Source organism: Mesoplodon mirus, assembly GCF_964341445.2.
Source record: "Mesoplodon mirus genome assembly, chromosome: 10".
Classification (NCBI taxonomy): domain Eukaryota; kingdom Metazoa; phylum Chordata; class Mammalia; order Artiodactyla; family Ziphiidae; genus Mesoplodon; species Mesoplodon mirus.
This window is the reverse complement of record NC_138986.1, coordinates 30421252-30447633: the sequence shown is the minus strand read 5'-3', so window position 1 is coordinate 30447633 and position 26382 is coordinate 30421252. Positions and strand designations below refer to the sequence as shown.

Below are 26382 nucleotides of genomic sequence, written 5' to 3'. Positions count from 1 at the left end.
GACCGCCTGGAGGGGTGGGATAGGGAGGGTGGGAGGGAGACACAAAAGGGAGGGGATATGGGAAGATATGTATATGTATAACTGATTAAATTTGTTATAAAGCAAAAAAAAAATAAAAATTAAAAAAAAAACTTCAGGTATGGAGACTGAATTTTGAATTTCAAATAATTTTCATGTGTCACAAAAATGTCTTCTTTTTATTTTCTTTTTCAAACCTTTATAAACATAAAATCCTTTCTTAGCTCATGCAAAAACAGAATAACAAGCCAGGTTTGATAAATGTCTATTTTAAATCCACCCTATTAGCTTGCTTACAGGTTGACAAGATAGGCAAAGCACAAAATAGGCAGGAAATCACCACTGAAAAGCACATAAAAAACATTAAGGCTCTTGAGCAGATTCCTAGATGTAAGCCCAGCTGCCTTCTGGGATACCTTAGTGCTAGATATCAAGCCACACCCAACTGGCTGAGGTTGAGTTCATTGATTTTCTAACTGAAATATGCAGAGTGGCTGAACTGTTGGAAAATATATGCACTTTGTACAATCAGAGGTGATATAATTTCAGCAATAAATACATCACAGTTGGTTTTTCTCTGATAGTCCTATATCGTTGTAATAGCTAACATATATAGAGGGCTTTCCATGAGCTGGGAACTTGTCTAAGCACTTTAACTGCAGTAACTTATTTAATTCTCACCAAAAAAACCTAACAGGTGGGTATAATTGTTGTTCTCATTTTACAGATTTTACCTTTCAAAATTCTTTCACTATTTATCTGGCTTATACTGTTGTGTGTGTGTGTGTGTGTATTTGTCTAAACAAAAGAAAAAGTGTATTAGTAATTCACTGATATGAAAGACCATGACCACTATTATCAAAATCCCAGACCCATTCTTCTTTTCACATCCACTTAAATGATCTGAAGTAAAAGAGAGAAAATGTAAATATTCTACCAGCCTAATGAGTACACAATAGGTATGACAACTATGAGCATTACTCTCAGTGCCTGTGCCGTGAGGTCTGAGAAAGCATTTGGGGCACTGTCCTTCTCATATAACCTTCCAAACAGAGTTACTGTCAAGATAGGTCCAGATAGTGGCTTCTGGCTGCACAAGCGTCCGTCACTTGACACCTATTTAAAACACAGGGAAGTTGACTGAGAAAAACTTTCAGTTATACAACCTCACAACATACTCTTAAAATTCAGTACAACTGGATGAAGGAACAGTAAAAATAATGGCCAGATTCCATTCCATCTGAAATATATGAAATGGTACAGAGTATAAGAAAAATTGGAGCTATGGAATTGACACTGATTCATTTATTATTGAAATGCCCATAATCTATATCTTATCATTTACTCTGAGAGAGCATCTGATGAGTTAATAAACATAAAACAATGGATTTGAGAATAAATAAGAGAGAAATCTTGTTCTCTCCAACAAGAAAAAGACTCCTCCAAAGGGTCAGGCGGGCTTGACTAATGGGGTTATGGGCTGAGCCTCTATCATCCCTGACACTCACTCACCACAGCCTCCCTACCTGCCCATTGTCCCCAACTCCCCACAGCAACTGTTTGGACGAGGAGAGGGGAGTGAGAGTGGGACCTGCAGGAAAAGTCAGTAGGAGAACGTGGCTGGACAGAACACTTGCGCAGTAATAAATTATTTCTTGCATATTAACAACAACAACAAAAAGGTTTTGCTTTCTTGCCAATTCAGCGACTGTCCAATTCTCTCTCAGCTTTTCCTTTTCTCTGATGGTCACACAGTGTCCTAGGCCATCCCTTCCCAGTGATACAAGAGGTGGGACTGGTCCTGAAACTCTTCTTGAGTCTTCTTTCTACTTGACAGACCTTAAACACCCCAGCCCACTCCCTGAAGTCCCCACAATAAGATATATTTCTTTATTCTCAAGGACAAGCTCATTTTTCTCTAAGGGAATTTTAGACAAGAGATCCCATGTCCTCAGTGTCCTTGGTGAGCCCTAAGGACAATTTTACCCTTTCCAAATGAAGATTTTCATGATATGTGTAAGCACCTGGGCAGGTTTTCTATTCAAAAGATGCTTCCTCTTACATAAAATGAGTTGGCAATATTAAACAAAAAATCGTACCTGAAATTCTCCAGGTGCAAGCTTAATTTCACTCAGCAGCACCTCAGGGAAGACATACTGGGTTTCAAAAGTGCCACTGAGGGAGAACATGTCAAACCTGGTGGAAGCAGTTTCAACTGGATCACCACAAGTGTGTAAGTCCGTTGTTTTACACTTCAACAGAGTACAAATCTAGGAACATAAAAACAAAACAATAAGTCTTAAGAAAGCCAGTTGAAACATTCTCTTGACCTAGAAAAAAGTGCCTATGCCCCTTTGTTTATAATGTTTGTTAGAGTATTACTTCCTCATTAGATTTAATCTGGTTCGTTGCTGAATACTATTGCAACTAGTAATAAAAATAAAGGACTTCAGACCCTAGTGCTTTCTGCAGTTCACTGTAAACAGATTAAACCACGTAAAGAAATAATCAGATCCTTGGTCTACAGTCATGAACAATTATACCCTAATTGTTTTCAAGTTAGCCGTGTTTTTAATAATCAAAACTGTCTGATTATTTTTAAAAAGTTTAGACACTAGTTTAATTTCTACCTTAGTACCTATTTCTAACAATGAAGGAACTTTAAATCTGTACTGAGCCCTAGAGTTGATAGAGACAACTCTTGTGATCTGGAAAAGTCACATACCTTATACCTGAGCAGGATAATGATAACAGCTCTCGTTATTCTATGTAGTTATACTATACTACACTACACTACATAGCTATTTGCATGTAAATTTAAGTGTATGAATCACCTCACCATGCAGATGCAAAGTCCCCAAAAGGAAGATCCATCTTCATTTAACTCCATCTGTACTGTATCTTCAAAGCTTTACTCCAAGCCACCTTTATTTCTTGCTTGACTAAAGCAATAGCCCCTAAATGGTCTCCCTGCTTCCACTTTTGAAGTTGGAGAGCAAGCGTTTTAGGGCAAGTGTGTCAAGACGGGATACAAATAACTTTCAGACAAAGGTAAAATGAAGGCATGCTTCAATTTTGTTCCCTTGCAATCCTACTAAAACCAACTTTATTATTTTTTTTTGGAAGATCTAAACCCACAAGATTAGGAGAACAGGAGGATAGATTATGGCACAAGTTTAGAAGTTGGGGTGTTGATGCAAAAATGATAACTGAGGAAGCAACCCAAGTGCCCACCAACAGACTATTGGATTAAGAAGACGAGGTACAGGGCTTCCCTGGTGGTGCAGTGGTTGAGAATCTGTCTGCCAATGCAGGGGGCAGGGGTTTGAGCCCTGGTCTGGGAAGATCCCACATGCCACGGAACAACTAGGCCCATGAGCCACAACTACTGAGCCTGCGTGTCTGGAGCCTGTGCTCTGCAACAAGAGATTCTGCAATAGTGAGAGGCCCGTGCACCGCAATGAAGAGTGGCCCTCACTTGCCGCAATTAGAGAAAGCCCTCACACAGAAATGAAGACCCAACATAGCCAAAAATAAATAAATAAATAAATAAATAAATAAAGATGAGGTACATATATACAATGGAATATTACTAAGCCATAAAAAAGAATGAAATATTACCATTTGCAGCAATGTGGATGGACCTAGAGAATATTATACTTAGTGAAATAAGTCAGACAGAGAATGTGGAATCTAAAAAATGATACAGGGCTTCCCTGGTGGTGCAGTGGTTGAGAGTCCGCCTGCCGATGCAAGGGACACGGGAGGATCCCACATGCTGTGGAGCAGCTGGGCCCGTGAGCCATGGCCACTGAGCCTGTGCGTCCGGAGCCTGTGCTCCACAACGGGAGAGGCCACAACAGTGAGAGGCCTGCGTACCGCAAAAAAAAAAAAAAAAGTTACAAATGAATGTGTAAAAAAAAAACAAAACTGAAACAGGCTCATAGATATAGAAAACAAACTTGTGGTTACCAAAGGGAAGAAGGAAGGTGTGAGGAACAAATTAAGGGTATGAGATTAACAGATACACATTACTATACATAAAGTAGATAAGCAACAAAGGTATACTGTATAGCACAGGGAATTATATCTATTATCTTGTAACAACCTATAATGGAATATAATCTGCAAAAATACTGAATCACTACGTCGTACACCTGAAACTATCACTATATTATAAATCAACTAAAGTTCAATTTTAAAAAAGGTAACTGATTTAACAGACCTAAGAAAGCCAAGTTCTGAACTAGCTGTGGGGAAAGCTAAGAATCAACCTATCTAAACTTTTGAGAATACTCAAAAGTTTCCATCCCTGGAAGCACTAGTTACCTCAGGAGCTGGGAGTAAATCGGGGTGCTTGAAGAAAGGAAAATTTGTGGGAAGTTGTTAAGAATGCCTCAATACTGAGTCCCCACCCATGGATGGGCAACTACCCTTTCCTTGTTCCAGTAAAAGGTGGAATACTTATTTTCAGAGAGGGTAAAGCAGACGATGTTTAGATGGAGGTTTTGAAAGACGTATTTGAAGGGGATTCCTTGAATGAATCAAACTGAATGGTAAAACCATCTCCTTCCACCCTGAAAGGTCATTTCCCTCACTTGACTCTCTAAATGCTGCCAAAAAAGGCATTTATCCTTCAGGAATAAGGTTGCCAGATAAATTACAGGACAGGAGTCCCAGTTAAATCTGAAGTTCAGATAAACTAAAAAAACTAAAACCAGTTTTTAGTATAAATATGTCCCAACTATTGCATGGACATACTTATTTTTTTTAATTTGCTGTTTATCTGAACTTTGAATTTACCTGGGCATCCTGTGTTTTTATTTGTTTAATTATTCAGGAAGGGAAATAGAAGAATTTTGAAACCTGGAAAACCTAATCATCCCAAAGGGAAGTCTCTAAAGGCACTTATCTCAGGGATTCCCCTAATCAAAAGCCCAGCTAGACCATCCCTCTGTGAAGCTTAAAATTGGCATGCTCAGAACTTTTAGTCAGTTTTGGTAACCCTAAAAAGTCACCATATCCATGAAGAAAGCTTCTAAACTTAGAATTTCGAATTCGAAAACCTGTCTGGCACCAGTGGCTTAGCTAGGGGATCACTGTCCAGCAATAATAACAGAGGACTTCGTTTCACTTGACAGCACTAACCAACCTCCCAACACCAAGAAGAGACCTACTGCCAATCCCCTCAAGTGGAACCAAGACTCTGGGACAGGCAGAGAAGCAGACAAGACTGAGAGGGAAGGATGGAAAAGAGGGAGGAAGAGCTGAGAGACTGTATCTTGTGTTTTAACCAGCTTTTTAAACTTAAAACTAGATCACAAAATAATAAAAAAAAATCACAGTTTTTTAATTTTAAAAATATGGCAATATAATACCATATGTATACCACATATATAATGCAATATATGTCAATATGCTGCATAATATATGATATTTATATGGCAATAAATAGTCTTCTACAACATAATTTTTTAAACTTATTTCCAATCATTGGACATTTTCTACCTGTGGTTTTATACCATTTTTTTCCCCTTTCTTCTAGCACCTCAGAGCACTGATAAAGAATATTGATTCTGCCGATATTTTCATCCTTTCCTTTCTTGTTGCTCTTTCCCTTAGGCCTATATTTCTCTCATCTATTGGGAGAACAAAAAACAAAAAAAGCATGGGCCTCTCTGTCTAGCTTCTACCTTGTTTCCTTTCTTCCTGTATCAGACAAGATTTTTGCAAAAGAAATATTCACTCGCTCTTTCAATATCTCACTTCCCTTTGACTTTTCAACCCACTGTAATCTGTCTTTCACTCTATCATTATGAGCCCAAGAGATTCCACCAAAATTATACTCATTCATTCAATAATGGTAAACATTGCACAAATACACTTCACAATTTCCTCCTTCTGAGAGTCTCTGCTTCCTTTCCTTCCATGAGAGTTCTCTTTAAGTTCTCCTTTATTTCTCAAACATATTTGCATGTTTCTATTCTTCTGTTTATTTCCTGCCCAAACACAGGAGTTTCAAAAGCTTCCACCTTTAACTCACTGTTCTTCACTGTTTTAGTCAGCTTTTGCAATTCACTCTTGTGGGTTTACCACCACCTTTTTCCTGCTGGTTCTCAAAACAATATTTCTAAATCTCGTATCTCCCTAAAGTATCAGACCCATATATTCAACAGCCTATTGGATGGCTCCAACTGAATGTCCCCAAAGTAATTAAAAACCAGCACGTCCAAAGCTGAATTGAACATCTTCCCCACTCCCATCCAATTTGCTCCTCCTCTTGAATCCTGATCTGTCAAAGCATCACATTTCATCCAGCCACTCTTGCCAGACACCTGGTATTCTAGACCCTTCATTCTGCTTTCCTGTTCCATGTCAAATTAGCTACTAAGTTTAGTTTTCTAAATATTTCTTGACTCCATACCCTGCTTTTATTCCTACGAACATAATCTTGGTTCAGGTCTCAATAGGACTATTTTAATAATCTAACTAGTCATTTTGTCCTATGTTCCATGATCCGTAGTGCAACCAAAACAATCTACTCAAAAACAGATGTGATCACATCATTCCCCTGCTGAACACCTTCCAACAGAAACCTATCACTGATGGAATGAAGTCCACATCTTAGGAATGAGAGGTAAGATCCTGCAGGATGTGGTCCTGCCTCTACGCTTATCTTCCAACCATCCTTGCTTCTTATGCTACATTTTAGTGACAGTCAGCTGCTTGCTTGTCTCTGCATACCCTGCTTTTTGACATATCCACCCCCCTGCTCAGGCTCTTAACCCCACCTAGAATTCCCTTCCACTTTTTTTCACCTGGATAGAATAGCATAAGTTCAAGCAGCATGTCTTCAGAAACTTCCCTGGATCCCCAAATTAGGCTAAGTGCAGCTCCTTAGTATTTCTATAGCAAAATATGCCTTTGTTCTATCACATGCCAACCTGTACTGAAATTATGTTCATCTGTCTTTCTCCCCTACTAAATTCCTCAGGAGGAGGGTCCATACTTATTCATCTTCACCACATTAGCACCAAATATATGCCTGATATGTATTTTGCACTCGATAAATATTTGTCAAAATGAACAAGCTGTGGTAGAGGTGCTTATCATACAGCAAACAAAATGCTACACAGTGGACATGGTTCCAGCACTCAAAAGGCTTCCACTCTCAAACAAGTATGCACATAATTTGACATGATATGTCTTTGGAAAAGTTAAGCATAGGATATATGGGAGTATATAAAGGAGTTACCTAACCCAGCTAGGGAGTGGGAGTGTCAGAGAAGCCACCTTGGTGAAGATGACACCTGTAAAGCACTATGAGTGCTGAGTAGCTGGGGGTCATCAAAGATTAAAACAAACAAACAAACAAAAAAAAAAAAACTGTTCAAACATCCTGAGGTTCTACAGATGCTGACACACTGTAGATGGGAAAAATCTCAATACGATAGAAGCCCAGGGTTCATGGGGGTAGAAGTGAGACATGAGGACAGAGAGTAGGAAAAAGCACGTGTTAAGACTTCCTGAGTCCTTTATGTTAAGGAATTTGATTTGCCAATTAGAAAACAGTGAGGAATTTTAAGCAAGTGAGGGAAATAATCAAAAATGGTGTGCCATGATTTTTGTAATTATAGTGTAAAGAATGAACTGGATAGAACTGAAACTATTAATGGGAAGCCCTCTTAGGAGGAGACTGCAATAATCTGGGTGAGATAGGATGGGGACCAGATCAAGGAAAAGAAAAGCAGAATGAGAGAAACATGGAAGCAGCTTGTTCTTAAGGGTTCCATCTCAACTGGCTATAATAGCTCCCCCTTTATGTTGAGGGCTGTGAGATGTCTCAATCTTTGCAGCTATTCTACTGTACATCACAGAGGTCAGCTCTATATGTCTCCGGGACATACTCAGTCTGAAGCTTCTTATAAAACAAGATAGGCATTAGTGACCGTAAATGGGAAATGCCTTAATAAGTTCAGGCAGAAAATATTAGATGTTAATTATTCATTAAAATTATCTGTAATTTGATTAATATATCATTTTAAACACTGGGACTGCAAGTAAATGTTCTGCCTTTTCCCAACCAGTTTAAAATTGGACTGACATCTAAGATTGCAAGTTTTAGCAAGTAAAAATTCAGGATACCCAATAAATTGGAATTTCAAATAAACAACCAATTTTCAGTATACACATGTCCCCCAAAGTGGGACATACTTATAATGAAAGTAATTCATTGTTTATCTGAAATTCAAATTTAACTGGGTGTCCTGTTTTATCCAGTAATTCCCCTGCCACCAAAACAATCATTACCTGTAAATAATAGCTCCCTTCCACAGTATGTAGTCCATCAAATGCCCCTAGTACATAAACTTCATCTGATCTCTTCTCAGACATCTTGTAACTTAGATGACAGCAGAGATCTTTCTGACAAACTGTGTAATTTCCTGTGATGTCTTTGAGCTCCAAGAAGGTGAATTCATCAAAAAAGATGATGCCCTTAAATTCCTGGTTTCCCATTGAGGGGGTTTCTATACCACTCGCATAAGAAGTCCAATTCACTACTGCTGTGGGGTGTGGGTGGGAGGCCAGTTGTGAGAGGAGGAGTTTTCCCTCCTCTGTCTTCATATCATAATGAAATATTCTTGGAGAATCAGGTGCGTAGATGCCACTTCCTGGAAATTGGAAATGACATTTAAAACACTAAAGCAAAAAGGGGTTGCCTAGTTGTTATTGTTATTCTAAACTCATATTAACATTTTAGTTTCTCTAAGCTATATATTTCATTAATTTCAGTAAAATATGTTGATAAGGACAGATAGGTGAGATGAAATCCAATAGAGTATGTCACCAAGAAGCCAAGAAGAGAGAGTTTCATGTAAGAAGTAGTAAATTTTGAAAAAAACAATAAGAGTGTACATTCAAGTTGAATAAAGCTAAATCAATTTATGAAACAATTTAGGTTGAGATTGATTCTACAGCGTGTCACCAGCTAGATGTATAACCATTAAGAGTTGGAAAACATTGTATTAGGAGTACATGTTAGCTAGAAAGAACATGATTTTTTTTCCTTTTTTGATTACATCAAAGTCTTAAAGATGACACGTTACCTGTCATGTTCTTTGAGGGGTAATGTAGATTGGATGCAAGGAAGTTGACTCCCATGCCCATAGCCCAAGCTGAGTGGAATTCAATAGCTGACAAATGTGGCAAAACATTCATCCAAGCTGTCGGGAAGAGTATGGTGTCCACATGGAAATCTTTCACCAGAGTCACAGCAGGATCATGAAAGAGAATATCAAAGCACGTGAAAATGCCAAACTTTCCAAAGGTGGTGTTGAAAGTCGCGACCTCAGGTTCCTTGGGGGCATTGAACTGATCTTCACCCAAGAATAGATTTTGCTGCAATAAACAGAAGATGATGGGGGGGAAATCTCTTTTAAGAAGTTGGCCCAGATATCACTGCATCTAAAAAAGTGCAAGCTCACATCTATTAAACAGTGCCAATCTCATCTACCACCACTGTCTCTGCAGGGAAAGAGTGTTAGAAAATCAAAGATCACTATGCTGATAGGATTACTATGCCTTTGGTTTAATTTCCACATTTGATAGATCTGTAGAAGGGAATCCTTATCTATTAAGACCTTCTCGAATATTAGAGACATAGGAGTGAAACAGATAACTTCTATTTGCCAAGAACACATAATTTTCTGTGGACAAAGAACTTTCTTTCCTCCTTTCTCTTTAAAACCAAGTCTATCTGGTAAGGAGTTTTTCATTTTATCCTTGACCCTTTGCCAGGGCATGTCATTAAAAGGACAAAGTCCAAAAGGCAACATTTTATTTCAAAACAGGTAGCTTCTACTGATTATCACATACTCCTAATGACACATTCCTGTGTTCTTAAATGTACAGGAAACCTCCCTTTTCTAGGAACTTACCACAAATAATCATTACTTTCTATGCTTCGTCTCTCCTCTGCTTTCAAAGTAAGCTTTTTATTATCAACAATGGTGATTTTTTTCCCTTCTTGTTCACTTTATTTTGGTAAACAATTCAGTAGTTGAATTATCTGCAAATGACTTTTACCTTATGGTAGCGGGCCACCAGTTTCCCCTCAGAATCAAACACCACATCAGTGTTGTATTGGTAATGACCATCAGGGGGACACTGAGGGTCACTTGTATTGCATGGCTTCTTGTCCCCAATGTTTGCCACGATGTAGATGGAGTTGTCCTTGGCCAGACAGCTGAGCCTTTTTTGCACTGGGGTGCGGCCAAATCTGGTATGTGTTCATTGGAAGAGGAAAAAAAATCAAACTTAGCGTTTAATTAAATTCAGAATGATAGTTGCCTGAACTTATGTGATATACACAAAAATAAATTCTAAATAGCATAGATAGAAGGGAAGGATTAAAACAAGAAAAGACTTCAGAGGAAGTCCATGCTTGTGGGAATTTGGTTCTAGGAAACTATTCTAGGATAAGACTCCAGGTCATGTATATTCTTATGGCATTTATCATCATCTATAATCATAGATTCATTTATGTGCTCATCTTGTATGTCACATCTTATAGATATTTGGGGGCAAAGACACACATCTCCTGTTCACCGAACACATGCCTGAAAGAAAAGAGGTATTAAAAAATATTTTGAATGAAAGAACAACATTTCAGAAGTAGGATGATTGTGGAAAGATGGCAGAGTAGGAAGTGCCAGGAATCCATCTCTCTACCTAGATAAAACTTGCCTACAAGAAGCTAGCTGACATAATTATTTTGGAAATCTGGAGTCTACTCAAAGACATGAAACTTCCAGGGAAATGCTTGGAAGGTAAATTGCAGTCTCTAATTATAGAGAAAGAAAGTCGAATGATGGTTGCCAAGGGCTGAAGGGAGGGTGAAGTCGGGAGTTATTGTGTTTTTTCCCCAGTTGCATTGAGATAGAAGTGGTATATAACACTGTATAAGTTTAAGATGTAAAATGTGATGATTTGATACATGTATATATTGAGAAGTGCTTACCACAATGTGATTATCCTTCACCTCACAGAATTACAATTTTATTGTTGTTATGGTGAGAACATTTAAAATCTACTCCCAAAGCAACTTTCAAATATACAATACAGTATTGTTAACTATAGTCACCATGCTGTACATTAGATCTGAGAACTTACTATAAGAAAATTTGGTGTCATCTGCTGGCAATATAAGCAAAACCATAGCAATCATCCACAAAACATATCATTGAAAAAGACCAACAAGGATAGGAAACTGCATCTTAAAAAATTATTATCTCAGTGCATTTATATAAAAAATGACTATTTGATAATTTTCCCCCCTTGTGTGCTTCAAGTCATATCTGAAATGCAGATATAAATACAATACATTGGACCACTTGAAGCATATTTATCCCATGTCTTTTCAAATCACCTGAAGTGGTAGAATAGATACATGAAATAGAAGCTTACTGTTCTGGATTTCTAAAACAGTCCCGATTACATATTTTCCTCCTGTCTGTATTAATCTTGAAAGTGCGTCATATATTTTAATACATTTCCATTTAAACTACATTTTTCAGACTGTTTGCTATACCCAGAAAAGCTCCAAAATTCTTTGTTAGATTTGGAGTTTAAAAAATGCATTTTGCTTATGTGAGCCTGAAATCTGCTTCTCACTTAATCCTTAATATTTGCTGAGCCCTGAAGGCATGCAGACCTCTGTCCTAGGGCTACTGGGAACAGAAAAAGGAGGTGAAACAGAAGAATTAAAGTGTATTTTCTAAGACTGCTTTCAAAGTGTTCAATCTCAAAATATAATACAAGTCATCAATTATTGAAGAAGACATTTACTAACCTTAAAAATGTTATGAAATATTCAAAAAATCTTTGTTGGGTCCTAGCACTACACAAAGCACCATGTTAGATATGCAGGCATCTGGGGAAAGGACATTCTAGGTAGAGCTGTCCAAGTGCACAGTGTGGGAGATACAGTGTAAAATATGACTGGTGCACTTCAAAATCCTCTAATCTTACTGGAGAAAATGTGTATGCACACAAAACCCTGAAACAACAGTACAAAATAATATGCAATCAAGTATCAAAATGCTTTTCATTCAAGCTAGCTAATTAGGCAAGTATTTTTTTTTTAACTTATTGAACTAATGACCGACTCTTTAATCTGCAGGCCACATCACCTTTATCAGAGGTGCAGACATTTGCTGCATTAAAGGATGTCCCTTATAGAAGAATTCCTACTCATTCCCATAGTGGAGTACCCAGTACATAGGAAATAGTCAAGGAAAAATAGCTGAATAAGTAAATTCATCTTTGAGTTAGGTTCCTAGACACAGTTTGTCTCTCAAGAAATCTACAAGGTTTCTTCTGTGAGGCAATGAAAGCTTGTAAGTCATATTGTTCCTCTCAGCCTCCCAGGAACTCTCAGAACTGTATTGTATGTCCAATTGTAATTGTCAGCCCACTACCATGTTGCCTTGTAACAACTACTTCCTGTAATTTATTCAGGTAGCTTCTACTTTGTTTTTACATCTAAACTGTTGTGTTTTTTAATTATATAAGATTTTGTAAGAAGCCTCAGATCTTTCTGGAAGCATGTGAAGTATAAATGCTAAATAAATAAATAAAATTAAAAAGAGAAATAACGAGGGTCTGTTCCCATAACACCCAGGCTAAGTGGTGATGCAGACCCCCCCTCCAAAAGGTTGGTGACTTTGAGAAAAGAAAGCAATCAACTCTGGATAGGTCAAACATACTCAACAAGGCATGGTATCTGGTTGTATGTGAGGGGTAAAGGAGCTGGACTCCTCTCTTCCTTTCTCATCCTACATTCAATCTTTGAGCAAACCCTGTCAGAGCTACCTTCAGACTTTATTCGGAATCTGGTCATTTCTTAATATCCAAACTTCTACCATCTTTATCCAAACACCATAATCCCTCTGCCTAGATTATCGCCATAGCTTTTTAACTGTCCCCTGCGTCTTTACTGACCTACTTTCTGGAGACTATTCTCCATGAGGCTGCTAGAGTGATCCTTATAAAACTGAAGTAAGAGCACATCATTTCTCTGTCCAAAACTCTCCAATGGCTGCTTTCTCACTCAAGTACCAAAGTAATTATTATGGTCCACGAAGCCTTATGTGATCAGGGCTTTCCTACCTGTCTGCCTTTCTGCCTCCATCTCCTACTTTTCTCCCTCTCCCTCACATCATTTCAACCACACTAAACTTACTATTAGTTGACTATAGGTGCATGGGTTTATCTCTGGGCTTTCTATCCTCTGCCATTGATCTATATTTCTGGTTTTGTGCTAGTACCATATTGTCTTGTTACTGTAGCTTTGTAGTATAGTCTGAAGTCCAGGAGCCCGATTCCTCCAGCTCCGTTTTTTTCCCTCAAGACCACTTTGGCTATTTGGGGTCTTTTGTGTCTCCATACAAATTTTAAGATTTTTTGTTCTAGTTCTGTAAAAAATGCCATTGTTAATTTGTTAGGGATTGCATTGAACCTGTAGATTGCTTTGGGTAGTATAGTCATTTTCACAATATTGATGCTTCCAATCCAAGAACATGGTATATCTCTCCATCTGTTGGTATCATCTTTAATTTCTTTCATCGGTGTCTTATAGTTTTCTGCATAAGGTCTTTTGTCTCCTTAGGTAGGTTTATTCCTAGGTATTTTATTCTTTTTGTTGCAATGGTAAATGGGAGTGTTTCCCTAAGTTCTCTTTCAGATTTCTCATCATTAGTGTATAGGAATGCAAGAGATTTCTGTGCATTAATTTTGTGTCCTGTAACATTACCAAATTCATTGATTAGCTCTAGTAGTTTTTCGGTAGCATCTTTAGGATTCTCTATGTAGAATATCATGTCATCTGCAAACAGTGACAGTTTTACTTCTTTTTTTCGAATTTGGATTCCTTTTATTTCTTTTTCTTCTCTGATTGCCATGGCTAGGACTTCCAAAACTATGTTGAATAATAGTGGTGAGAGTGGACATCCTTGTCTTCTTCCTGATCTTAGAGGAAATGCTTTCAATTTTTCACCATTGAGAATGATGTTTGCTGTGGGTTTGTCATATATGGCCTTTATTATGTTGAGGTAGGTTCCCTCTATGCCCACTTTCTGGAGAGTTTTTTTATCATAAATTGGTGTTGAATTTTGTCAAAAGCTTTTTCTGCATCGATGGAGATGATCATATGATTTTTATTCTTCAATTTGTTAATATGGTGTATCACACTGATTGATTTGCGTATATTGAAGAATCCTTGCATCCCTGGGATAAACCCCACTTGATCATGGTGTATGATCCTTTTAATGTGTTATTGGATTCTGTTTGCTAGTATTTTGTTGAGGATTTTTGCATCTATATTCATGAGTGATATTGGTCTGTAGTTTTCTTTTTTTCTAGTATCTTTGTCTGGTTTTGGTATCAGAGTGATGGTGGCCTCATAAAATGAGTTTGGGTGTGTTCCTTCCTCTGCAGTTTTTTGGAAGAGTTTGAGAAGGATGGGTGTCAGCTCTTCTCTAAATGTTTGATAGAATTCACCTGTGAAGGCATCTGGTCCTAGACTTTTGTTTGTTGGAAGATTTTTAATCACAGTTTCAATTTCATTACTTGTGACTGGTCTGTTCATATTTACTATTTCTTCTTGGTTCAATCTTGGAAGGTTATACCTTTCTAAGAATTTGTCCATTTCTTCCAGGTTGTCCATTTTATTGGCATAGAGTTGCTTGTAGCAGTCTCTTAGTATGCTTTGTATTTCTGCGGTGTCTGTTGTAACTTCTCCTTTTTCATTTCTAATTTTATTGAATTGAGTCTTCTCTCTCTCTTTTTCTTTTCTTTTCTTTTTTTTTTTTTTTTGTGGTACACGGGCCTCTCACTGTTGTGGCCTATCCCGTTACAGAGCACAGGCTCTGGACATGCAGGCTCAGCGGCCATGGCTCACGGGCCCAGCCATTCTGCGGCATGCTGGATCTTCCTGGACCGGGGCACGAACCCATGTCCCCTGCATTGGCAGGCGGACTCTCAACCACTGCACCAACAGGGAAGCCCCTCTCTCTCTTTTTCTTGATGAGTCTGACTAATGGTTTATCAATTTTGCTTATCTTCCCAAAGAACCAGCTTTTAGTTTTATTGAAATTTGCTATTGTTTTCTTTGTTTCTATTTCATTTATTTCTGCTCTGATCTTTATGATTTCTTTCCCTCTGCTAACTTTGGGTTTTGTTTGTTCTTCTTTCTCTAGTTTCTTTAGGTGTAAGGTTAGATTGTTTGAGATTTTTCTTGTTTCTTGAGGTAGGCATGTATTGCTATAAACTTCCCTCTTAGAACTGCTTTTGCCGCATCCCATAGGTTTTGGATCATCGTGTTTTCATTGTCATTTGTCTCTAGGTATTTTTTGATTTCCTCTTTGATTTCTTCAGTGACCTCTTGGTTATTTAGTAGCGTATTGTTTAGCCTCCATGTTTTTGTGTTTTTTACGTTTTTTTCGCTGGAATTGATTCCTAATCTCATAGCACTGTGGTAAGAAAAGATGCTTGATATGATTTCAATTTTCTTAAGTTTACTGAGGCTTGATTTGTGAACCAAGATGTGATCTATTCTGGAGAATGTTCCATGCGCACTTGAAACAAAGTGTAATCTGGATGGATCGTCCTATAAATATCAATTAAATCTATGTGGTCTATTGTGTCATTTAAAGCTTCTGTTTCCTTATTTATTTTCATTTTGGATGATCTGTCCATTGGTGTAAGTGAGGTGTTAAAGTCCTCCACTATTATTGTGTTACTGTCAATTTCCTCTTTTATAGCTGTTAGCAGTTGCCTTATGTATTGAAGTGCTCCTATATTGGGTGCATATCTATTTATAATTGTTATATCTTCTTCTTGGATTGATCCCTTGATGATTATGTAGTGTCCTTCCTTGTCTCTTATAACCTTCTTTATTTTAAAGTCTATTTTATCTGATATGAGTATTGCTACTCCAGCTTCCTTTTGATTTCCATTTGCATGGAATATCTTTTTCCATCCTCTCACTTTTACCCTGTATGTGTCCCTAGGTCTGATGTGGGTCTTTTGTAGACAGCATATATATGGGTCTTGTTATTTTATCCATTCAGCAGCCTGTGTCTTTTGATTGAAGCATTTAATCCATTCACGTTTAAGGTAATTATCGATATGCATGTTCCTATGATCATTTTCTTAATTGTTTTGGGGTTTTTTTGTAGGTCCTTTTCTTCTCTTGTGCTTCCCACTTAGAGAAGTTCCTTTAGAATTTGTTGTCGAGCTGGTTTGGTGGTGCTGAATTCTCTTAGCGTTTGCTTGTCTGTAAAGCTTTTGATTTCTCCATCGAATCTGAATGAGATCCTTGCTGAGTAGAGTAATCTTGGTTGTAGATTCTTCCCTTTCATCACTTTAAGTATATCATGCCACTCCCTTCTGGCTTGTAGAGTTTCTGCTGAGAAATCAGCTGTTAATCTTATGGGAGTTCCCTTGAATGTTATTTGTCATTTTTCCCTTGCTGCTTTGAATAATTTTTCTTTGTCTTTAATTTTTGCCAATTTGATTATTCTGTGTCTCGGCATGTTTCTCCTTGGGTTTGTCCTGTATGGGACTCACTGTGCTTCCTGGACTTGGGTGGCTATTTCCTTTCCCATGTTAGGGAAGTTTCTGACTATAATCTCTTCAAATATTTTCTCGGGTCCTTTCTCTCTCTCTTCTCCTTCTGGGACCCCTATAATGCGAATGTTGTTGTGTTTAATGTTGTCCCAGAGGTCTCTTAGGCTGTCTTCATTTCTTTTTTTTTTTTTTTTTTTTTTTTTTTTTTGCCGTACCCGGGCCTCTCACTGTTATGGCCTCTCCCGTTGCGGAGCACAGGCTCCGGATGCACAGGCTCAGCGGCCATGGCTCACGGGCCCAGCCGCTCCGCGGCATGTGGGATCTTCCCAGACCGGGGCACGAACCCGTGTCCCTGCATCGGTAGGCAGACTCTCAACCACTGCACCACCAGGGAGGCCCCTGTCTTCATTTCTTTTCATTCTTTTTTCTTTATTCTGTTCCTCAGCAGTGAATTCCACCATTCTGTCTTTCAGGTTACTTATCCGTTCCTCTGCCTCAGTTATTCTGCTATTGATTCCTTCTAGTGTAGTTTTCATTTCAGTTATTGTATTGTTCATCTCTGTTTGTTTGTTCTTTAATTCTTCTAGGTCTTTGTTAAACATTTCTTGCATCTTCCTGATCTTTGCCTCCATTCTTTTTCCGAGGTCCTGGATCATCTTCACTATCATTATTCTGAATTCTTTTTCTGGAAGCTTGCCCATCTCCACTTCATTTAGCTGTTTTTCTGGGGTTTTATCTTGTTCCTTCACCTGGTACATAGCCCTCTGCCTTTTCATCTTGTCTATCTTTCTGTGTATGTGGTTTTTGTTCCACAGGCTGCAGGATTGTAGTTCTTCTTGCTTCTGCTGTCTGCCCTCTGGTGGATGAGGCTATCTAAGAGTCTTGTGCAAGTTTCCTGATGGGAGGGACTGGTGGTGGGTAGAGCTGACTGTTCCTCTGGTGGGCAGAGCTCAGTAAAACTTTAATCCGTTTGACTGCTGATGGGTGGGGCTGGGTTCCCTCCCTGTTGGTTGTTTGGCCTGAGGCAACCCAACACTGGAGCCTACCTGGGCTCTTTGGTGGGGCTAATGGTGGACTCTGGGAGAGCTCATGCCAAGGAGTATTCCCAGAACTTCTTCTGCCAGTGTCCTTGTCCTCACAGTGAGCCACAGCCAACCCCTGCCTGTGCAGGAGATCCTCCAACACTAGCAGGTAGGTCTGGTTCAGTCTCCCCTGTGGTCACTGCTCTTTCCCCTGGGTCCTGATGCGCACACTACTTTGTGTGTGCCCTCCAAGAGTGGAGTCTCTGTTTCCCCCAGTCCTGTCAAAGTCCTGCAATCAAATCCCACCAACCTTCAAAGACTGATTCTCTAGGAATTCCTCCTCCTGTTGCTGGACCTCCAGGTTGGGAAGCCTGACGTGGAGCCCAGAACCTTCACTCCAGTGCGTGGACTTCTGTGATATAAGTGTCCTCCACCCAGCAGTTATGGGATTTGATTTTACTGTTATTGTGCCCTTCCTACCATCTCATTGTGGCTTCTCCTTTGTCTCTGGATGTGGGGTATCTTTTTACATGAGTTCCAGCGTCTTCCTATTGATAATTGTCCATCAGCTAGTAGTGATTCTGGTGTTCTCACAAGAGGGAGTGAGAGCATGTCTTTCTACTCTGCCATCTTGGTTCCTCTTTCTCCTACCAGACTTCTTGAAATGGAAAAATGGAACACCCTGGTGGGTATTTTCAGAAGGCCCTAGGAAATTTGGTTCTAGGGAAAGGTCATTCAGAAACAAATGAAATCAATTCAAAATGGAAGTCATAATGGTGCTTGCCCTTTAGAATCTGAAGCTCTGGTATAAGACATGGTTAAATAAGAAAAATTTATGATGTAATGAAATATAAGGTAGTTCATTAAGATAAATAATATTGAACTTTGTCAAAATCAAGGTGTCTCTATAAGCAGATATAGTTGTTTGTGTGGTTTTGAGAGCAGTTCCAAAAGAGGAACTCCTACAATTTTAGCAATAATACATTTGGAAAGAAGTGAGCTAACTGATGTGATTCTCTAAAGTGTTGTACCCAGTTTGTATTGTTTTGCTTATATTAAAAATAATAGTGCTACTTTTATCAGACTCCATATTTCTTATTCTAGACTTGATGTCAAACACTTACACAGTTCTGCTATATCACCTCCTAGGTTATCAGCTTAAGCTTGAAGAATTTCATATATATTAACCTCATCCAGCTATCTTATTAATGTGAAAGGAAAAATTTTAATCTTATACTGACATGTGACTCTGTCTCACTATTTTCTCACTTAGTTTTAAAAGTACAGACCTACATAGGGAAACAATTTTCTGTTTACTGGCAAGGAGTCAGAAGAGGTGAGTTTGGATATGGTTCTTCCTCTAGCCAACCACCCTGTGGCCCTAAGTTATGCTGTCATCTCCAGATCATTCCCCCAGTGGAAATTCACATTGAATTTGATCATTTCTATGTTACGTTACAGCACTGACTTTTGTGATATCATAATTCATATTCATTTTCCTAATACACATATCTGTAGGAGATGAAAAATTATAAAACTATCTTGAAACTTAGAGTCAATAGTAAATCTTATACAGTGATCTTCTACAAAGTTTTCCCAGGTAAAGTAAGTTCATGTTCATGGTTAAATTTTCCACAATATGTTTCTTTACCTGTCGGGATTATTACAAGGGATCCAGTTCACTTGAGGGTCTGGGATATCCTCCAAGTATGGGTAGATAGATTCCCTGTTGAAGTTAAAGCCGTAAATACCATCTTCTGGAGTCACAATAATATGTGCACCCTGTTAAAAATGGAGCTGAATCAAAATATTTCTCAAATAAGCAAACAGTCAAAAAGGGGGCCTGCAAGAAGACCTGAGTGGCTGAAGAACAAACATTCAGGGTTTTTTTTCCACCTTATTCTTTTGCTTTCTATATTTTTATAATTTATTCTCTTTGCCCAACCACTTTCATTTTCTAATCCCACAGTAATCATTTCTATGTAACTTTTTCATCCTTTCACGGCTGTTAATGTTTTTCCAGGCTATTCTCAGGCTCAACCACTCACTGTGGTTGTTACCTATAAACCTAACTCTTTCCTGGACAAGCCCTCTCCCTGACCTTTGGCCAATTATTTTGCCTGAGTGTGTCAGGATTGATTTATCACTCTCTCCTCCGCCCAGCCTTTCCTGCCTCGTACCCTGCAAATGTGATTCCTGCTTCTCAGAAGGGAGCTCTGACACAGTTACCTGAAGGGTGCCAGGCCTACAGGTACAACGTGAGCTCACCTGGGCGCCTTCAGTAGGAGGGCCATCCTGGAAGCTGCTGTGTGGCCTTTAAGGAAATAGTTGGACTAAGGTGAAAAAGAACCTCAGAATTCTTAATAACCTTCTAATTAATTAATTAATTAATTTGATTGTGCTGGGTCTTAGTTGCAGCAGGCAGGCTCCTTAGTTGCAGCTCACCGGCTCCTTAGTTGTGGCATTTGAACTCTTAGTTGCGGCATGCATGTGGGATCTAGTTCCCTGACCAGGGATCGAACCCAGGCCCCCTGCATTGGGAGCTTGGAGTCTTAACCACTGCACTACCAAGGAAGTCCCCTTAATAACCTTTTTAAATCTTTGCATGTAGAAGAATGTATGTTGATAGATATATGTCATATGTATATATCCATGACTTTCATCAGACTTTATATATCCCTTGTTTACCTGATCTACAAATAGCTTATTTCAATTATATTCGTCCAAACCACACACTTAAACTTAACCCTTCATTCAACTCAAGGACTTACTATGCATTAACATATGTACTTTTGTCTTGTAATTAGAATGAAGTATGAAGTATATAAGACACACTGTATATAATACACAATGCAATTTACGTTTAATTGTCTTGGTGTTATGAACTAACCTAAAAACCTACAAACTCTTAAGAGCGCAAAAGCACACCAAGGCCACAAACACTCTAAGAATAGCAACTGATCCCTCACCCATCTGTCCTTCACCCTCCATCTGTAGCAGAAAAGAGCAACAAAACTGTTGAATTTATAGCAAGTTCCTCAAAAGTTTGTTGCCACTTAATAACCAGCCATTCTTTTCAAAACGTTGCTCTCACTACAAGGGAAGCATGTAATAGTGTCTTTGCTCTCATAACTAGGAGCAGGGAGGACTCTGTAAAAGAAGGTCTTGGCTACCCTGACACATATGTCATTCAAAAGTGTAATTGACCCTGACAGTGATTCTGTCTCCTAAGACCCCACCCTTTTCTCTACGTAGAAGCCAGCACACTTGAGAAATGGTACCTGCTTTGATGCTGATGCGATTGCTCCTTCCAAAAGATCCAGATTTTGGTTCATTAATAGCAAGGCCTCTTCATGGGACACCGGTATCAGGGTGGCATTAGGCAATATCACTGCATGCTCATAAACAGCTGCAGTAAACGTATCCAGAGAGCTGGCTTTTAAGACACAGAAAAAGAAAATTGCCACATAATCCAGCAACTGAGACATAGTCATGCTGAAGTCCAACGATTGCTGAAAAGCAGAGCAAGCCCTGATATCTACAGGGAGGAAACACAAGAAATCACGTGGTTCCCAGAACTTAGCACTTGAAAAATAAATTACAGGCAGCAGCGATTTGCAGCAGTTGCTGCCGCTGCGCCGCGCCGCGCGGGCCGAGGGCTCCTGCAGCTGCTCGCGCCGAGCCGGAGGCGGAGAAGAACGACGAGGACCGAGACTGACGCTTCTGCTTCCCGGCGCCTGCCACTTACGCGGGGCCCCCCAACCCAGCCTCAGAGCAGCGCGTTAAAAAAAAAAAAAGAAAGAAAGAAAGAAAGAAAAGCAGCCCTTAGCCCCCTCCTCCCCTTTCCTGCTTCTGCGAGAACATCCCCCCCTCCCTCCAGCTCCGCCAGCCAAGGTGCCCCTTCCTTGGAAGCCGAGCGGCTTCGCTCGAATTTCGCCGCCGTCGCCTCTCGCAATATTGCAATATAGGGGGAAAGCAGACCATGGTGAATCCGGGCAGCAGCTCACAGCCGCCCCCGGTGACGGCCGACTCCCTCTCCTGGAAGCGGTGTGCAGGCTGCGGAGGCAAGATTGCGGTCCGCTTTCTGCTCTATGCCATGGACAGCTAGCTACTGGCACAGCCGGTGCCTCAAGTGTTCCTGCTGCCAGGCGCAGCTGGGCGACATCGGCACGTCCTGTTACACCAAGAGCGGCATGATCCTTTGCAGAAATGACTACATTTGGTTATTTGGGAATAGCGGTGCTTGCAGCGCTTGTGGACAGTCTATTCCTGCGAGCGAACTCGTCATGAGGGCCCAAGGCAATGTGTATCATCTGAAGTGTTTTACATGCTCTACCTGCCGGAATCGCCTGGTCCCAGGAGATCGGTTTCACTACATCAATGGCAGTTTATTTTGTGAACATGATAGACCTACAGCTCTCATCAATGGCCATTTGAATTCACTTCAGAGCAATCCACTACTGCCAGACCAGAAGGTCTGCTAAAAGGTCAGAGTAATGCAGAATGCGTGCCTTCATCTCAGATCTTGTTCATCACAGGTGGATCCCATGTGTCTTCAGTAGACAAGTCACCTTTGTAGCTAGCACCAGTGCCAGCTCCATGCCATTGCACCTTCTTTAGTCTTGATTGCCCTTCTTGCATTTATTGGTGTATTAAAATGACTGAATATGAACATTAAGGACTCCATGAACCTGGGCTAATGGGAGACTGTAGAGAAAATGAAAAATGATCCACCGGAGGACATCTTTGGGGGGGAGGGAGCTTGGGAGGAGGGAAATGACTAATGAAGCTAATTAAAAGAAGCATTCAAATCTGCTTTCTACCCTCATTAACAATTAGCAGGGCACTGGCCAGAGTTTGTACCCTGTGTTTTTACCTTAACAACATTCTATTTGCTCTTTGTATATTTAAGTGTTGTAAGGAAGTGTGTTTCAATCAAAACTGAACATGAGATAAAGGAAAGAGATGTGGCTTTTGTGATATTCTATCACAAACACTTTTATTGTATCTCTGTAAAATACAATGTATGTATGCATGTAAGTGTTTTCATCTTAATGTTGCTACTCCCATGGCAAAGGAAAAAAAAAAAGAATGAAAAAAAGAAAAAAATTGGAAAAAAAGTCAGGCTCATAGAAGGTACTGTGTAGAAATTCCCCCCTACTTCTAATTTGCTGAATGAAGAAAAAAATCTTTTATTTGTGATATTTTCAGAGACATTTGCTCTAGTATGGTGTATTTAAATAATAAAAACTTAAAAGAAAATAAATAAATAAATAAATAAATAAATAAATAAATTACAAAAGCTAAGTTTAAGAAAGCCTTGTGGTTTTACATCATAGATGTAGATGTAATCAGATTTTATGTAACAAATGACCATCTTTTTGCAAGAGTTTTTGAGGATCAAATAAGAAAATGCATATGTGTTTTCCTTCGCTAGGGTTGTCATAACAAAGTACCACACACTGGGTGGCTTAAACAACAGAAATGTATTCTCTGTCATTTCTGGAGTCTAGAAGTTTCAAAGGCAGGGGGTCAGCAGAATTGGTTCCTCCTGAGGGCTGTGAGGGAAAGATCTGTTCACGCCTCTTTCCCGGTGTTTTGCTGTCTTCTCTCTGTGTGTCTTCACCTGGTATTCTCCCTGTGTGCATACCTGAGTCCCAATTTCCTCTCTTTACAAGGACACGTGTTAATGGATTTAGTGCCCACCCTACTCCAGTAAGACGTCATCTTAATGAATTACATCTGATATGATATTATTTCCAAATAAGGTCACTTTCTGGGGTACAGGGGCTTAAGACTTAAACACGTGGATTTTTGGAATTCATACATTTGAGAACTTTAGCACCTAGTAGTCTATGTAAATAATTTGAAAAATAACTTTTCAATTTTGAAATTATTATTAATATCATCATGTGAATATTTGAGCTTCATACTTTGTTCACTTTAGTTTGCACAAAATGGCAAAGAGTCAGAACAAAGGGGAATATAAAAGGGCTATTCATTGTCCATTCTTATGTAACAGATCACCCTCCAAAAGTAGTGGCTTCTAACAGCAAGCATGTATGATCTCACATTTTCTGTAGGTCAGGAATCATGGGACAGCTTGGCTGGGTTCCTCTGGCCCAGGGTCTCTTTCACAAGTCTGCAAAGGCTGCAGTTACCTCAAAACTTGATTGGGAAAGGTTCACTTCTCAGCTCCAGGCTCACACAGCTGATGGCAGGCGTTGGGTCCTCACTGGTTATGGCCCAATAAGTTCTTTGCCACATAGACCTCAGGCCACACTAAAAGAACACTCACATTATGGCATGTAGGTTCCCTCAAAGCCAGAGAGCAAGAGACCCCACCACCCAAGACAGAAGTCACAGTCTTTAGTATTGTCATCTGGGAAGTGATAGCCCATCATTTTTGTTGTATTGTATTCATTAAAAGCAAGTCAGCACACTTGTTGGGAGGGGACTGCACAAGGGCATGAATGAGGCAGGGATCATTGGGGACCATCTTAGAGGCTGCATACCATACGAGTCATAGAGAGGGGAATATAAAGAATGAGAAGGAGAATAAGAGGGAGATAGAGGGAGAGAGAAGAGAGGAAAATAATAGAAAATAGAAAAAGAGCTTATAGATTTTGGTATGGAATAAGTAGGCAAATTTTTTTTTTTTTTTTTTTTTTTGCGCAGTACATGGGCCTCTTACTGTTGTGGCCTCTCCCGTTGTGGAGCACAGGCTCCGGACATGCAGGCTCAGCGGCCATGGCTCACGGGCCCAGCTGTTCCGCGGCATGTGGGATCTTCCCGGACTGGGGCATGAACCCGTGTCCCCTGCATTGGCAGGCGGACTCTCAACCACTGCGCCACCAGGGAAGCCCTAGAATACTGTGTTTTATATTTGAATCAGAGAGCTTCTTGTTTTGAATAACAGGTTCTAAATTGTTGGAACTGAGGACAAGAATAGCGTATAATTGTTATATGTGATAACACTGTTTTCCAAACACGTGATAAGAACGTAGTGAATTCTCTTAATTATTTATTAATACTATGAAAGATAGATATTGCCATCAGAATAGTAGGTCATGTCTGGGATTTTACAAATGAAATTTGGATAAAATAGTAAGTGCAGTTTATTCTGCCGATTTTCTATATGGTAGGTGCTGTGTAGTGTGGAAAAAAACCTTGGATTCAAACACCAGTTCTCACATCTACCAGCTATATAGGCTTAGATGAGTCATTACACTTTAATAAGCTTCATTTCCTTCTTCTGGTTCAAAAAACAGGTTAGCCGTCTTCCTAAGAATAGTTTTTAGAATTAGAAATCATGATCGTAAAGCACCTAGCACAGTGCTTGGCAGTGCTGAATAGATGGTAAGAATTATTTTTGTAATGTTTATACTGAGTATTTCTGTTACTAAGAGTAGGATCTTATGAATATACTTTGATTATACTATCTTGGCTTTTGCAAGCGGTTTTCTTGTTATTTTTCTTGAATGGTATGATCCCAGGCTGAATGTTATTTCTATCACCTTGATTTCTAAAACAATTTCTCTTATAAATCTTTTGTTTTTTTAATTAAAAATTTTTTTATTGAAGTATAGTTGATGTACAGTATTGTGTTAGTTTCAGGTGTACAGCAAAGTGATTCATTTATACATATATTCTTATAAATCTTAAATTACCTGACTGGACTGGACAAAAAGCACTAATCAGAGACCCTGAAATAATAATTTAGCTCCTCCATCCTTCTCCCATGTCTTCCAAAATTATTTTTAGAATTATTAAAATATTTTTTAGTGAAAAACATATCACAGACAAAAAAAAATTTAGTACCTGTATTGTAAAGCAATTTCTTTAGTGCATATACTGCTTAATTTAAATTCCAAAGGTGACATCTCTAAAAATAAAGCATTTTTCAATTACAAAAATATATATATATATATTTAATGGCTAGAACGCTGTGTTAATTTCCTATTGACATTAATCTGATTGATAAAGTTGTTTACATTGTAAGAATGTATGTTTGCCATAAGACTTAATAAAACTTTTATTTTTTTTATAGCCTCAAATCATTATTATGTAGCTTGAACTGTCTCTCATGAAAAAAATTTTTTTTTTTTTTGCCTACCAGTGAATTATACTCTGCTGCCTCAGAAACACTAGTTGAAACCAGAAAAGTGGCTTCACTCTCCAAAGAAAGAATCTCAATGAGGAAGACACAGCTGTGAGGGCTGAGTCTAGCAAGGTCCTCATTTATAAGTCATAGTAAATAAAATGAGAATTAGGGGGAGAAGTGTGAGAGACCAAAAAAAGGGGTCAAAGAAATAAAAGACGTGTGATATTAAAAGATAAGGGGCATGGGCTTCCCTGGTGGCGCAGTGGTTAAGAGTCTGCCTGCTGATGCAGGGGTCATGGGTTTGTGCCCCGGTCCGGGAAGGTCCCACATGCCGCGGGGTGGCTGGGCCCGTGAGCCATGGCCGCTGAGCCTGCGCGTCCGGAGGCTGTGCTCCGCAAGGGGAGAGGCCACAACAGTGAGATGCCCGCGTACCACAAAAATAATAATAATAATAAAATAATAATAATAATAATAATAATAATAATAATAATAATAAATAAAAGATAAGCGGCAAAACGACTTTCAGAGGACACTGGGTTGTTTAGTCCCAGTGACTAAGAGCTGAGAACACCCCAGTACTAGAGAAGGGCGAAGGTCAGCTTTTATAAG

General features: G+C 39.2%; 2 protein-coding genes across 2 annotated transcripts; one reads left to right on the top strand and one right to left on the bottom strand.

Annotated features, from left to right (window-relative positions):
- Positions 1–267: 267 nt before the first annotated feature.
- Positions 268–21225, bottom strand: VNN1 (vanin 1). The gene is made up of 7 exons (XM_082633308.1): positions 20951–21225; positions 19321–19451; positions 10105–10297; positions 9126–9417; positions 8329–8690; positions 2118–2288; positions 268–1134 (listed from the first exon to the last, which is right to left on the bottom strand). Exons 1-7 carry the CDS (start codon positions 21161–21163, stop codon positions 952–954), a joined length of 1545 nt encoding a protein of 514 aa, XP_082489434.1. The 5' UTR covers positions 21164–21225; the 3' UTR covers positions 268–951.
- Positions 21226–21356: 131 nt separating this feature from the next.
- On the top strand, positions 21357–22495 carry LOC309810947 (LIM domain transcription factor LMO4-like). The gene is given in 2 exon segments (XM_082633319.1): positions 21357–21774; positions 21776–22495. Coding segments are annotated over 2 exon segments (501 nt in total). The 5' UTR covers positions 21357–21651; the 3' UTR covers positions 22154–22495.
- The last annotated feature ends 3887 nt before the right edge of the window (positions 22496–26382 follow it).